The sequence below is a fragment of the Myxine glutinosa genome, chromosome 9 (assembly GCF_964187855.1).
Source record: "Myxine glutinosa chromosome 9, kmMyxGlut1.1, whole genome shotgun sequence".
In the NCBI taxonomy this organism is placed as follows: domain Eukaryota; kingdom Metazoa; phylum Chordata; class Myxini; order Myxiniformes; family Myxinidae; genus Myxine; species Myxine glutinosa.
Genome location: NC_136269.1, coordinates 17,829,677 through 17,845,928, shown reverse-complemented (window position 1 = coordinate 17,845,928; position 16,252 = coordinate 17,829,677). Strand labels below are relative to the sequence as shown.

Below are 16,252 nucleotides of genomic sequence, written 5' to 3'. Positions count from 1 at the left end.
CCATGATATATTTGCTTTTAATAAATATGCCGTGATATATTTGCTTTCAATAAATATGCCGTGATGTATTATTTGCCTTTAATAAATACACCATGATATATTTTCTTTTAATAAATATGCCGTGATATATTTGCTTTCAATAAATATGCCGTGATGTATTATTTGCTTTTAATAAATATGCCATGATATATTTTCTTTTAATAAATATGCCATGATGCATTTGTTGTTAATAAATATGCCATGATATATTTGCTTTTAATAAATATGCCGTGATATATTTACTTTTAATAAATATGCTGTGATATCTTTGCTGTTAATAAATATACCATGATATATTTGCTTTCAATAAATATGCCGTGATATATTTGCTTTCAATAAATATGCCGTGATATAATATTTGCTTTTAATAAATACACCATGATATATTTTCTTTTAATAAATATGCCGTGATATATTTGCTTTTAATAAATACACCATGATATATTTTCTTTTAATAAATATACCATGATATATTTGCTTTTAATAAATATGCCGTGATATATTTGCTTTCAATAAATATGCCGTGATGTATTATTTGCTTTTAATAAATACACCATGATATATTTTCTTTTAATAAATATGCCATGATGCATTTGTTGTTAATAAATATGCCATGATATATTTGCTTTTAATAAACATGCTGTGATATCTTTGCTGTTAATAAATATACCATGATATATTTGCTTTTAATAAATATGCCGTGATATATTTGCTTTCAATAAATATGCCGTGATGTATTATTTGCCTTTAATAAATACACCATGATATATTTTCTTTTAATAAATATGCCGTGATATATTTGCTTTGAATAAATATGCCGTGATGTATTATTTGCTTTTAATAAATATGCCATGATGTATTTGCTTTCAATAAATATGCCGTGATGTATTATTTGCTTTTAATAAATACACCATGATATATTTTCTTTTAATAAATATGCCATGATGCATTTGTTGTTAATAAATATGCCATGATATATTTGCTTTTAATAAATATGCCGTGATATATTTACTTTTAATAAATATGCTGTGATATCTTTGCTGTTAATAAATATACCATGATATATTTGCTTTCAATAAATATGCCGTGATATATTTGCTTTCAATAAATATGCCGTGATATAATATTTGCTTTTAATAAATACACCATGATATATTTTCTTTTAATAAATATGCCGTGATATATTTGCTTTTAATAAATACACCATGATATATTTTCTTTTAATAAATATACCATGATATATTTGCTTTTAATAAATATGCCGTGATATATTTGCTTTCAATAAATATGCCGTGATATATTTTCTTCTAATAAATATGCCGTGATATATTTGCTTTTAATAAATACACCATGATATATTTGCTTTTAATAAATATACCATGATATATTTGCTTTTAATAAATATGCCAGTAAAGCGCGGCGTTACGCGCGCTGCTTGCGAGCAAGGAGGAAGCGGACAAGCGGTAACTTATAAGCGTCTTTATTTCAGGAGCTCACTGTAACACTGGCGCGCTCCGGGCTGCGCGCCCGGTGTATATCATGAGGCCACGCCTACCCCTCGGGCGTGGCCACTGCCCACTTGGTGCGCGGAATGATGTCACCACGCCAGTGGGCTTTTGTGTCCGCCACACCGTGATATATTTGCTTTCAATAAATATGCCGTGATGTATTATTTGCTTTTAATAAATACACCATGATATATTTTCTTTTAATAAATATGCCATGATGCATTTGTTGTTAATAAATATGCCGTGATATATTTGCTTTCAATAAATATGCTGTGATATCTTTACTGTTAATAAATATGCCGTGATATATTTGCTTTTAATAAATTTGCCGTGATATATTTGCTTTTAATAAATTTGCCGTGATATATTTGCTTTTAATAAATATGCCGTGATATATTTGCTTTTAATAAATATGCCATGATGTATTTGCTTTTAATAAATATGCCGTGATATATTTGCTTTTAATAAATATACCATGATATATTTGCTTTTAATAAATATGCCGTGATGTATTTGCTTTTAATAAATATGCCGTGATATATTTGCATTCATTCATTCATTCATATTCATTCATATTTGCTTTAAATAAATATACCATGATATATTTGCCTTTAATAAATATGCCGTGATGTATTTGCATTTAATAAATATGCCGTGATGTATTTGCTTTTAATAAATATACCATGATGTATTTGCTTTTAATAAATATGCCGTGATGTATTTTCTTTTAATAAATATACCATGATATATTTGCTTTTAATAAATATGCCGTGATGTATTTTCTTTTAATAAATATACCATGATATATTTGCTTTTAATAAATATACCATGATATATTTCCTTTTAATAAATATGCCGTGATGTATTTGCTTTTAATGAATATGCCGTGATGTATTTGCTTTTAATAAATATGCCATGATATATTTGCTTTTAATAAATATACCATGATATATTTGCTTTTAATAAATATGCCGTGATGTATTTGCTTTTAATAAATATGCCGTGATATATTTGCTTTTAATAAATATACCATGATATATTTCCTGTGAATAAATATGCTGCGATATCTTTACTGTTAATAAATATGCCGTGATATATTTGCTTTTAATAAATTTGCCGTGATATATTTGCTTTTAATAAATTTGCCGTGATATATTTGCTTTTAATAAATATGCCGTGATATATTTGCTTTTAATAAATATGCCGTGATATATTTGCTTTTAATAAATATGCTGTGATATCTTTGCTGTTAATAAATATACCATGATATATTTGCTTTTAATAAATATGCCGTGATAAATTTGCTTTCAATAAATATGCCATGATATATGATTTGCTTTTAATAAATACACCATGATATATTTTCTTTTAATAAATATACCATGATATATTTGCTTTTAATAAATATGCTGTGATATATTTGCTTTCAATAAATATGCCGTGATGCATTATTTGCTTTTGATAAATACACCATGATATATTTTCTTTTAATAAATATGCCATGATGCATTTGTTGTTAATAAATATACCATGATATATTTGCTTTTAATAAATATGCCGTGATGTATTTTCTTTTAATAAATATACCATGATATATTTGCTTTTAATAAATAGGCCGTGATATATTTACTTTTAATAAATATGCTGTGATGTCTTTGCTGTTGATAAATATACCATGATATATTTGCTTTTAATAAATATGCCGTGATATATTTGCTTTCAATAAATATGCCGTGATATATTTGCTTTTAATAAATACACCATGATATATTTTCTTTTAATAAATATACCATGATATATTTGCTTTTAATAAATATGCCGTGATATATTTGCTTTCAATAAATATGCCGTGATGTAGTATTTGCTTTTAATAAAGACACCATGATATATTTGCTTTTAATAAATATGCCATGATGCATTTGTTGTTAATAAATAAACCATGATATGTTTGCTTTTAATAAATATGCTGTGATGTATTTTCTTTTAATAAATATACCATGATATATTTGCTTTTAATAAATATGCCATGATATATTTGCTTTTAATAAATATGCTGTGATATCTTTACTGTTAATAAATATGCCGTGATATATTTGCATTTAATAAATTTGTCGTGATATATTTGCTGTTAATAAATATGCTGCGATATCTTTACTGTTAATAAATATGCCGTGATATGTTTGCTTTTAATAAATTTGCCGTGATATATTTGCTTTTAATAAATTTGCCGTGATATATTTGCTTTTAATAAATATGCCGTGATATATTTGCTTTTAATAAATATGCCGTGATGTATTTGCTTTTAATAAATATGCCGTGATATATTTGCTTTTAATAAATATACCATGATATTGTTCGGGTTTTGAGAACCCTGCACTGTGTAAATTGTGTAAATATGCCCTTTGTAAATAATTCTTTTTGTAAATACCCTCATTCATTGTAAAGGTCAGAGGTCGTCCCCTAGTTAGTCCACATTGCAACACGTAGCGAACAATAGGCCCTTTTCGTAGTTATTTCGTTGTTATGTGTTCCAGGTAAGGCTGTGTTTCCAATAGTTGACTCTACGTTGCATCAATGAAATAAGATAGGCCCCCTTCAATTTCCCCAATCGTCTCTTTAAAGTGCCAGTAAGGCAGCGTTCGCCGCCGTTGCATTGGGCTGTTTCGTTGGCATCACACCGCCAAAACTCCATTACGCACGCGGCCAAGAACTGAGAAGAAGGGGGGAAGAGCCGCCAAATCACGGGCGTGGCACCAACTCGTCATCAAAGGTGGAGCCAGAGAGCCCTTACCAACCAACCAGGCCAGAGGTGAGCCAACCGGTAGGCGTGTCATCGGAGTTGGCGGCTTGATACGGCCAACAGCGATAAAAGGAACTGCTAGGGACTGCTTACGGAGATGAGTGAGAAAAGACGCGTAAGGAGGCTCAGGAGAGAGGAGGGAGAGAGGAGCACCGGAGAGACGCGTGAGGAAGTCCATGAGAGAGGAGGGAGAGAGGAGCGAACATCGAACATTCATTCTTGGCGCGAACATCCTGCGGCGTGTGAGAGTCGGCATGCTCGTGGGCGATACCAACCACGCTGCCTGCCGGGTTTTTCGCCACTGAACCGGAGCGTGGACGTTCAAGCGGGACCTCGACATCGTGCCGCGATCCCCGGACCTCCCAGCCCACCCGCTCTGTGGACCGTCTGCCCCTCTCATCCTTCCAGCCATTCCTGCCTGCAATCCCCATTCGTGTACGTGAGTTTGTGCTGTCTGTATTGTCCTGGGTATAAGTAAGACTGTTCAAGGATTTGTGCTGTTTCTTCTTCTTCTTCATATTACTTTCGTTCCTTCTCTTCCTTTGGTTTATGGTAAATAATTAATAAACCCCTGTTCCTCCTTATTCTCTTGGTTTCATTCTCGTCCGATCGTCTTTGTCTTTTCCCAATTGAGTACCTGTGGCGCGATTTTGGCCAAACCGCTTTTAATCAGGTTTAGTCTTTGGTTAACGGCCCGCGTCGCAGCTCGCTTCGCTCGGCGCAATCCATCCATTACGCTGCGGCCTGGGCGGGAGTATTTCCTCGCTTACCGGAAGGCGCTGGTACTTAGGTCATAGGAAGAATTGGCCTACTACCCTATTCAGCACTGACCGGGAGTGGCGAGATACCCCCAGGACCGGTCGGACAGCCAGCTTAACAGGACAAGGGGATTAACCCCCCCCCTTGCTAACGGAAGTGCCGTCCCCCAGATCCGTAACAATATATTTGCTTTTAATAAATATGCCGTGATGTATTTGCTTTTAATAAATATGCCGTGATATATTTGCTTTTAATAAATATACCATGATATATTTGCTTTTAATAAATATGCCGTGATATATTTTCTTTTAATAAATATGCCATGCTGCATTTGTTGTTAATAAATATACCATGATATATTTGCTTTTAATAAATATGCCGTGATGTATTTTCTTTTAATAAATATACCATGATATATTTGCTTTTAATAAATATGCCGTGCTGTATTTGCTTTTAATAAATATGCCGTGATATATTTGCTTTTAATAAATACTAGCCGAAACCCGTGGAACATCCACGGAAGGGAGGATGTGGTGTATGGATAGAGTGTACCATTATGGATGGCATAGGGGAGCGCTCATGGGATCTTCTTCTTCCGTTAAGCTCCAATTTTTTCTCTTTAAGTTAAGTCCAATCAGTCCTCTCTGCTCGAAGTGCTCAGGCCATGCCTTCCCGCTCTCATTCTGTTATTGCCGTTCGGTGTAGAAAGGGATTGACATATCGTTCATCTGTTTCAGCTCGTTATCTTTAAGCTTCCTTACATCTCGCCACCTGCTACACCTCTCTGAGTTACGAGGATTAATGCAATACACCCCGAGTATCGCAACGTCACTCCATTTAACTTTATTAAAATGACGATAAAGACGTTTCCTTATATATCCTAATTTAAAATGTTCAAGGGAATAAAAAGACCATTTGGTTCACACCACCCATGTTCACACCACTCGACTGTCCAATCAGCGGACGGCTCGCTTCGCCTTCGCCCAGCAGATGCCAATACGATGGCGTCGTAAGATGGCGTCGTATCGGCAGTTAATCGGATGCTTTTGGGCCCCAACGTCGGCTAATTCAGATTTTTCGAGTATGGCTGTACGTGATAAACAAAGAGCGTGGTTCGTAGATCGTAAATCCATTAGTGCCGTGGGCATCGGGTCACTGGGTGCGGCGTAAAAGGGATAACAAAGTCGAGTCCTTACGCTATTATTATATAGATACCATGATATATTTGCTTTCAATAAATATGCCGTGATGTATTTGCTTTTAATAAATATGCCGTGATGTATTTGCTTTTAATAAATATGCCGTGATGTATTTGCTTTTAATAAATATACCATGATATATTTGCTGTTAATAAATATGCTGCGATATCTTTACTGTTAATAAATAAGCCGTGATATATTTGCTTTTAATAAACATGCCATGATATATTTGCTTGTAATAAATATGCCGCGATATCTTTGCTGTTAATAAATATACAGTACCATGATATATTTGTTGTTTATAAATATAAATATCAACAAGTGTTGATGCCACAAACTCACATACCGTCACAACTTGGTGCTCAACCCGAATATCTGCAACTAGTAACGGGCACAGGTAACTGTATAAAGATGTTCTAAAGGACTTTAAACATTCAAGTTTCCTTACACATTTACTTGTCCTTCAATATAACCTTACCTGCCAGCTCATTTTCATCTGCAAATGTAAACTATTTAGTTCTTTGACATCTTCATCATTATCTAAGACCTCTCAGCACAGTTTTCTGTGTCATAACAAATGAGTTATAAACTTGAGTGATGTTAGTTATGTTTCCTCTCTCCAAACGATGTGACGTATATTCTGTATTTGTTTAGCAATTTTGCTTTGTATACATTCAGCTTTCTATTTCCAAAGACACCACTAAATGGAAAAGAAGAAATAAGAGGAAATATATATATATATTTGTTGCCAATTGTGATTTGTACAACACTAAATAGAATGATCGTTTTAAGGCCATTTTCCCTGCTAGAGCGGGGGTTAGCCTTGCGGGCCCCATGACAATCATGGTTCCCTGTTTGAGGCAATGTTTTTATGGCCGGATGCCCTTCCTGACGCCAACCCTTAGTCGCCTCTTACGATGTGCACGGATACAGTGTACCTATTCTAAACCGGGGTACACACCGGGGTACAACACTAAATAGGAGGGGGAATAAAAAAAAGTTTGTCTTTCCAAAATGTGTTAGAGCCAAAAACACGAGTTATATTCTACTCACTCCTGATGGGAATAACGTGACACCAGCTGTAAAATACAGAGTAAAACAACTATAATCTGGGGCAAAAACACTACTTAAGGATTGCTGAAGATTATATAAAGAGGAATGCAGGTTATTATGAGGTAAGGATGGTTTCCAGAACAATGTTGATGTCAGTACCATGTGGCAGTCTGCTTTGCCCCAGCAGGTGCACTATCTATCTGGGGTGCTGATTCCCTTTGGTGTCGGAGTGCTCAGCGCCATTTGCATCCTCCTCGCTCTTTATGGGCTGCGCTGTGCTGCTAAGCACAGGTTACACCGAGGTATCAAGCGCTGTCCAGAGGTAGGTTCACATGCATATGTACCTGCATGCTGTAATAAAATACAATGCCTTGAGAAAGTATTCACACCTTTCACTTTTTTCACATTTTATTGTGTTTCAGCCTGAATTTAAAATGATCTTTTTTATACTGATCTTTGCATAATACCCAATAATGTCAAAATGGAGTTGTTGTTTCAGACATTTTTTTTTTACAAGATAATTAAAAATGAAAAGATGAAATGTCCCGAGTCAATAAGCATTCAACCACTTTGCTATGACAATCCAAATTGAGCACAGGTGCATCCAATTTCCTTTGGTCATCCTTGAAATGTCTCTACAACTTGATTGGAGTACTCCTATGGCCAATTCTATTGATTGTACATGATTTAGAAATAAACACACCTTCCTATATAAAGTCCAAACAGTTGACAGTGCATGTCAGAGCAAAATCTCTACCATGAAGTTCAAGGAACTGTCTGTAGAACTCTGAGATATAATTGTGAGGAGGCAAAGATCTGGGGAAGGGTATAAAACAATTTCTAGTGTTAAAAGTTCCCAAAAGCAAAGTGAGCTCCATCATTAGGAAATTTAAAGAATATGGAACTACCCAGACTCTTCCTAGAGCTGGCTGTCCGACCAAACTGAGCAACTGGGCAAGATGGACCTTGATCAAGGGGGTGACCATGAACCCAATGAGCGCTCTGACAGAACTACAGAGTTCCTTGGTTGAGACGGAAGAACAACAGTCTCTGCAGCACTTCACAAATCTAGGCTTTATGGGAGAGTGGCCAAATGGAAGCCACACCTGAGAAAAAAAAGCACATGACAGCATGCCTGGAGTTTGCAAAAAGACATGTGAAAGACTCTGAGAGCATGAGGCAAAATATTTTATTTTGGGGAAAAAAAATATATATATATATATTGCGGCCTATTCATTAACAGCAAATACATCACGACATATTTATTAACAGTAAAGATATCGCAGCATCTTACTATAATTCACCATATGTCCGTCCGTCCGTCTGTCCGTCCGTTCGAAGGTACCGCAAAAACGGCTGAACCGAACGCAACGATATTTTGGGTGGGTAATCCTGGGATCTCCTGGAGTAAAATAGGCTATATTGTTTTTCCAATTTCAGCTTTGGCCTCCAGCATTTTCAGGTTTGGACTCCCGCATAACGTTATTTGCCCGTTCAGGGACGGGCCGCGTTCAGCAACGAGCCACGTTCAGGGATGGGCGGTGTTCAGGGATCAGTAATGTTCATGGACCGGTAATGTTCACAGATCGGTAATGTTCACAGAGAATACAATATATTCGTTTTGTTTGTGACATTTCATTATCAGGCGCGATGGCAACTATACAAGGCCAATCGGTCAAATGAAACAGTCCAGAGCTTTGCTTTCTGCCAACTCTTTTCAGAGAAAATTATAATTTTGGAATGATCTTGGAGGAAAAGATGCATTAAAAAAACATATTTTGGATGAAGTTAGCTCTGTCGTTGCATTGCGAGGTGCCACCATTTTTGTCTGAATCTCGCTCTTATTCTGCCCTCAGAATGTGTGGCTAATTTGATTGGTTTAGACAGTGTAAAGATTTGCCCATGTACTACTAAACTGAGGATTTTTGGAAGCGCAAGCAAGGTGGTTTGTGTTCTGCAATGTTCAAATATATAATTCAATCAAATGAAATAAAACTATTAAGGGTTGTATAAAAAACCCAAAGCAAACCATTTATTTGGAAGTTTACCACAAAAGATACACCGTCTTTTAAAGCACCTTATTTAACATGTTAGATTAGTTATTCATGCTTGTTGTTTGTGTCCTTTTTGACGTCCCCAAAAACAAGTTTCCTGTTTGGAACGATTTTCAATTTTGTTTCACTGCCAGACCAATACAGCCTGAAGCAATTGCTGCACCGCACCATGCGCATTGCGCATGCGCACTCAGGACGAGGTTCCATACAATTTGCCAAATTCAGAGTCAAAGTACTGCTAAACTTCAGGTTTGTGTTACCATTCATGGTCCGATTCGCATTCTACAGGATACAAAATGGAAAGTTCAATTGAAATCAAGTAGTTCCTCGATCATCTACTGACATCTGTCAGACAGACATACGGAATGAACCAATTGCTTAATCCTGCTTTGTGCTGTGTGTGCAGGGTAATAACAACCTCGGCCATGACAACAACTACGTGTTATAAAAGATCATTTTTCGTGACTTTTACTTATTTTTATATCCTCATTGACACTCACAGATACAAACGCAATATGTTTATGAAATACAACATACTGTCCCTTGATTAAACCCATCGGCGAAGGAGGAACACTTCGTGTTAGTATAATAAAATTGTCCTGTCTGTGTCACACACCATATCTGTGCAATCAACCAATTGTTGACCTTTAAGATTTAATAGCCCATGCTCAGAAAGAAAGTGCTGTCAACATTTGCAAACAAGGAAAGTTGTTGTTCTGCCATCTTCGTATGCAGGAAGTCCCCAAGATAAGCAAAACAATTATCAGGATGCAATGGCCATAGTCTGTAAATATGGAAAGGCTTGGATTTTTCTCACTTTTACATGCAATCCAAGACTTTTACATGCGACTCAAGCAACTCGTGCAAGAACTTCTCAAGGATGAAACAGATAGGCATGTTCTTGACTTTCCTGTAGGCCATATGCACGCTATTGAATTGAAAAAGTGAGGCCTCCCACATGCTCACATGTTGATTGTCCTTGACTAGTCAAGCAACATTTGTGATGCATCTGATATTGATTCTCTGATATGTGCTGAGACCCTAGACCGTGCCACTGACCCTGCTTTGTTTGATGTTCTTCAATCATGCATGGTTTATGGACCATGTGGCGCTCCCAAGCCTGGTGCAGTTTGTATGCAACATGTACAATGTTTGAAAGGAAACTCAAAAATGTTTTGTGAACGAACTGTTCCAAGCCATGGTAGTTACCATGAGATAATGGTTCTGTGATCAGAGTTGCAGGTCATGAGTGGATACTGCCTTACAGTCCATGGCTGTCTCGGAAAGTTTGTGCACGCATCAACTTGGAAGCTTGCATGTCTGGAAGAGTGTCAGATACTCATTGAAGTATTATACAAGGGCCACGATTGTGCCAATGTTGAAGGTATTCAACGTGATATGATATCATGAAGAAACTAGAACAATGCGACTGTCACCAATATGCCTCCGCATAGTCCCACAGCGGGTAGATGCCCTCGTTCACTGTCCTAAACATAAACAAGTTTGATTTAAATCCCTTCAGCTGTTCTCAAGTATCACATTTTTACCAGACATGACAGGTTTCACATTGATCGGTGAAGCAGTTTCAGGGAGGGATTTTTTAAAATATCGGCTTTCAAGCTAACATGGCTGCCATACCACACAACATATGACCTTCAAAAATGTACACTCTGCATATGTATGGGTAGGGGATCACATTTGTGAAGATTTGTGTTGATTGGATAAGGTTCATTTTTCTATCCAAGATGGTTGCCAAACCACGTGACCTACGACATCATCAATTTCAAACTATATGCAACAGTGCTGTTGGATGATATTTGTAAAATTTTGCATCGATAAGGTGAGCGGTTTCAGCTATATAATTATTTAATATTTTCCTTAAATCCAATATGGCTGCCAAACCATGTGACCTACAATGTCATACATTTTATATTTCAATCCAAATGGGTCATAGATCATGTGCATGCTATTTCAGATTTTTAGGATAAGGAATTTGATTAAAACATTTTTGGCTGGGATACCACTTCACTGATGATGTCATCATTATCATGCTTTTGTTCCTCATTGGGAGTACTTGACAATGTGGCAAGTAAAAAAAAAAAAATTCCATTCAGCGGTTTCCGAGAAATAATTTTTTCATTATTTGCGTTGAATCCAAGATGGCTGCCATACCACGTGACCGAAGACATCACAATTATCAAAAAAACATTCTGCATGGGTGTCACTCCTACCCTGAAAGTTTCGTCTCAATCGGACATGTGGTTGCTGAGAAAAACGAGGTTTAGCCCGTACGGACGGACGGACAGACGGACGTACGGACGTACGGACAACCCGAAAACATAATGCCTCCAGCCACCTTCGGGGGCGGTGGCATAAAAACGGGAGAATTAACAAATGGATATGAACTTGTCAAGGTCCATAACATGGGTGATGTATTGTCCAAACTTGGGACATGAAGTAAATTGGCAAACATGTAAACGGTTTGCTAAAAAAAAATGCAAATTGGTCTTGTATAATAAATAGTGATGCTAATGAATGAGTGATCTTTTAATAGTGATCTTTATGAATAAATGATCATTTATTAGTGATCCTTATGAATGAATGACCATTCATTAAAAATCTTTATGAATGGTAATTTATTTAAAATCTTTATGAATGAATGATCATTTATCAGTGATCTTTAGGAATGATCATTTATTAGTGATCCTCATGAATGAATGATCATTTATTAGTGATCTTTATGAATGAATGATCATTTATTGGTGATCCTTATGAATGAATAATTATTTATTAAAAATCTTTATGAATGAATGATTATTTATTCATGATCTTTACAAATGAATGATAATTTATTAATGATCCTTAAGAATGCATGATCATTTATTAGTGATCCTTATGAATGAATGATCATTTATGAGTGATCTTTATGAGTGAATGATCATTTATTAATAATCTTTATGAATGAATGATCATTTATTAAAAATCTTTATGAATGATCTTTCATTAAAAATCTTTATGAATGAATGGTCATTTATTAGTGATCCTTATGAATAAATGACCATTCATTAAAAATCTTTATGAATGGTAATTTATTAAAATCTTTATGAATGAATGATCATTTATCAGTGATCTTTACGAATGATCATTTATTAGTGATGCTCATGAATGAATGATCATTCATTAGTGATCTTTATGAATGAATGATCATTTATTGGTGATCCTTATGAATGAATAATTATTTATTTAAAATCTTCATGAATGAATGATTAATTTATTCATGATCTTTATAAATGAATGATCATTTATTAGTGATCCTTATGAATGAATGATCATTTATGAGTGATCTTTATGAGTGAATGATCATTTATTAATAATCTTTATGAATGAATGATCATTTATTTAAAATCTTTATGAATGATCTTTCATTAAAAATCTTTATGAATGAATGGTCATTTATTTAATATCTGTATGAATGATCATTTATTCGTGATCCTAATGAATGATCATTTATTTTAAAAGCTTTATGAATTATCATTTATTAGTGATCTTTATGAATGAATTATCATTTATTAGTGATCTTCACAAATTAATGATCATTTATTAATGATATTTATGAATGATCATTTATTAGTGATCTTTATGAATGAACATTTATTAGTGGTCTTTATGAATTAACTTGTAAAAAGCCCGTCAAAATGACGGGTTGGAACAGTTTATTTGACGGTGCAGCCGCGTGAGCATGCCAAAGTCTGAAGCCTTGGCCTTGTGTCAGGTGTGCTTATATCTTATTACTTGCAGAATCGAAGATTTTTCAAGTATATTGGTCGGTTCTGTTTGTGGTTCTTTCTGTTTGTCTGTTTGTCACCGGCCTACAGGTCACAATTCTAAACCGATCGTCACGAAACTTCACCACGTTGTATAAGTCGTCCCAATTGAGAAGCCTATTGATTTTGAGGGCAAAGGTCAAAGGTCATCTGGAGGTCAAATTTCTAAAATCGCCATTTTAAATCCGATTGACTTGAAAATTGAATAGCATTTATATATAAAGTCACTAAATTGGGAAACATACTATTTATGAGGTCAAAAGGTCAAAGGTCAACTTAAGGTCAAATTTTTAAAATCATACATTTTCATCTAAAAAGCCGTCAATTCTCAACCGATTGACTTGAAAATTGAACAGCATTTGCATATCACATATCATTTGCATACATGTGACAGACAGGACAATTTTATTATACTAACACTGTGTTCCTCCTTCGCTGATGGGTTTAATCAAGGGACAGTATGTTGTATTTCATAAACATATTGCGTTTGTATCTGTGAATGTCAATGAGGATATAAAAATAAGTAAAAGTCACGAAAAATGATCTTTTACAACACGTAGTTGTTGTCATGGCCGAGGTTGTTATTACCCTGCACACACAGCACAAAGCAGGATTAAGCAATTGGTTCATTCCGTATGTCTGTCTGACAGATGTCAGTAGATGATCGAGGAACTACTTGATTTCAATTGAACTTTTCATTTTGCACCCTGTAGAATGCGAATCGGACCATGAATAGCAACACAAACCTACACATGTTTCTCAGTCGCTTTTCACACGCTGCCGTGTTACCTCGGAGCCACTCGTTTATATAGGAAGAGTTCGTCAGGAGTCGATCTACTCTCTCCTGCTACGTAGAATTTCAACAAAAGCCTCATCACTATTCATATCGGTAAATATTATTCCATCGTGTTTGGAAAAACTAGAAAATTGGAAAACTTGGAAAACTTGGAAAAACATATATAGCCTATTTTACTCTCAGGGGTCCAAGGGAATACCCACCCAAAATATCGTTGCGATCCGTTGAGCCGTTTTTGTGGTACCTTCGAACGGACAGACAGACATTTGGTGAATTATAGTAACATGTGAATGCCCTATTTATATTTAAATATACTTTGAAAACTTTGAATATCTTCAGATAAGTAGGCTCACTACTCACTTGTTTTGGAAATGTTTTCACCGGAATCAAATTGAGAATGAGGTCGTAATTGCTGTAATTGCCGATATTCGGTTCTTCACCTAATGTCCTAATGGCCTACAATCTCAAGTAATGTAGGGCCCACATTATGTGACGGCACATTGGCTCAGTGTGAACTTTGACCCGCCCTAATCGCTATGTAAATGTTCTCATTGTCATGTCAATCATGCATTGTAATCGCATGCATACGCCTGAGGCGTGTCGTTGATTTATTCGAATTTTATTAGAAAATTGAATTTATATTTGTTTGAAATATTATTATACAAATATAATTTCTTTTGAAATATATATATTTATATTTAAATATATATTTATTATATATTTAAAGTTGATATTTCATTGAATTTATTACAATTTATGATTATTATTTATTACGAGTCCCATACCCCCAGATTTTGGTCCCCATACCCCCAAGGGGTATGGATACTCCAGGTTAAGAACCCCAGCAATAGAGGAAACCACAAGAGCTTAATTGATGGTTACTTTGGAAATTGTGTAAAACAAAACCGCTTTTAGCCACCGAAACAGTAATATCCTGATATCTCTTTTTAGCCACGTCGCAGACGCTGCTCATAGAGTGCCCTCTGCTGTTGTTGTTGTTGTTCTTGTTCTTCTTGTTCTTCTTGTTCTTGCAGAGAAGACAAAACCTCAAAGCTCCACCCATTCTGGGAACCATAGCTCCACCCATTGTGGGAGAGGCTTCATATTAACAAATATCCATCATTTTATTAACTCGCATAGCTTTGAGGCCTGTTTTGTAGGCCCGTGGTGTCTTCCCCTCTCACACAGTTTTCTTTCAAATCAAATTCGATATATCATTTCATTTTTCACAGTCGCTAACATAGTTTTAGACTCGGTTGAAAAAAAATGGGAAGAAAATCCGATGAAAGTTGCCCTTTATAGAACGAAATGAATTCTCAAAGGCCTGTAACTTCAAGTCCATTGAGATATATTTTTTTACAATCACGGCATGGTCAGTCATACACCGCCTGAAATAACGGACGGGAAAATGCCGAGATATATTAAAAATTCGTCCATTTGATGACAATCGTCACGATGAAATATTTAATTTATACGTCGTCACAATAATGTGGAGAGAGGAGCATAGCTTCGTTCACGTGTCGCCACACACGGGAAATTGCCGAGATATATTTTTTTTACATCGCGGCATGGTCAGTCATACACCGCCTGAAATAACAGACGGGAAAATGCCGAGATATATTAAAAATTCGTCCATTTGATGACAATCGTCACGATGAAATATTTAATTTATACGTCGTCACAATAATGTGGAGAGAGGAGCATAGCTTCGTTCACGTGTCGCCACACACGGGAAATTGCCGAGATATATATATTTTTAATCGCGGCATCGTCAGTCATACACCGCCTGAAATAACAGACGGGAAAATGCCGAGATATATTAAAAATTCGTTGCCACACACGGGAAATTGCCAAGATATATTTTCACTTTGCACAAAAATAACATCAAGTAATCGAATCAATAGGAATGTTCTGTGCCTATAACGTCGACGTTATAGGCACAGCTGCATCTAGGCATTGTGTAACATCGACGCGGCTTTTGTTTTAATTAAAACTTTTTGTACTTGTTGATATCTCTAATGGATATATATATTTCTAAAAGACAATCTATCTGTAAAAGAGAAATCTAAAATACATATTTAATGAAGAAATCTCTCTATAAATCTCGTAAGATCCATTTCATAGAATGGAATCAGATTTGAAGCAAAGTTTGTGGTGGAAGAAATTTATGATTAGTGAACATTTGTGCATAACCATTGTGAGTGGGAAAACAATGATTGC

At 35.4% G+C, this 16,252-nt stretch overlaps 1 protein-coding gene across 3 annotated transcripts in view; it reads left to right on the top strand.

Annotated features, from left to right (window-relative positions):
* Positions 1–16,252, top strand: part of ARMH4 (armadillo like helical domain containing 4) — a 47,923-nt gene that overhangs the window by 29,401 nt on the left and 2,270 nt on the right. Inside the window, exon 4 of one of the 3 annotated variants that reach the window (XM_068129540.2) lies at positions 7,546–7,680. In XM_068129540.2, the coding sequence (XP_067985641.2) occupies positions 7,546–7,680 (135 nt within the window). Of the gene's footprint in view, positions 1–7,527; positions 7,681–16,252 lie in introns of all 3 variants that reach the window. The other 2 variants (XM_068129539.2, XM_068129538.2) reach the window with 2 other exon arrangements.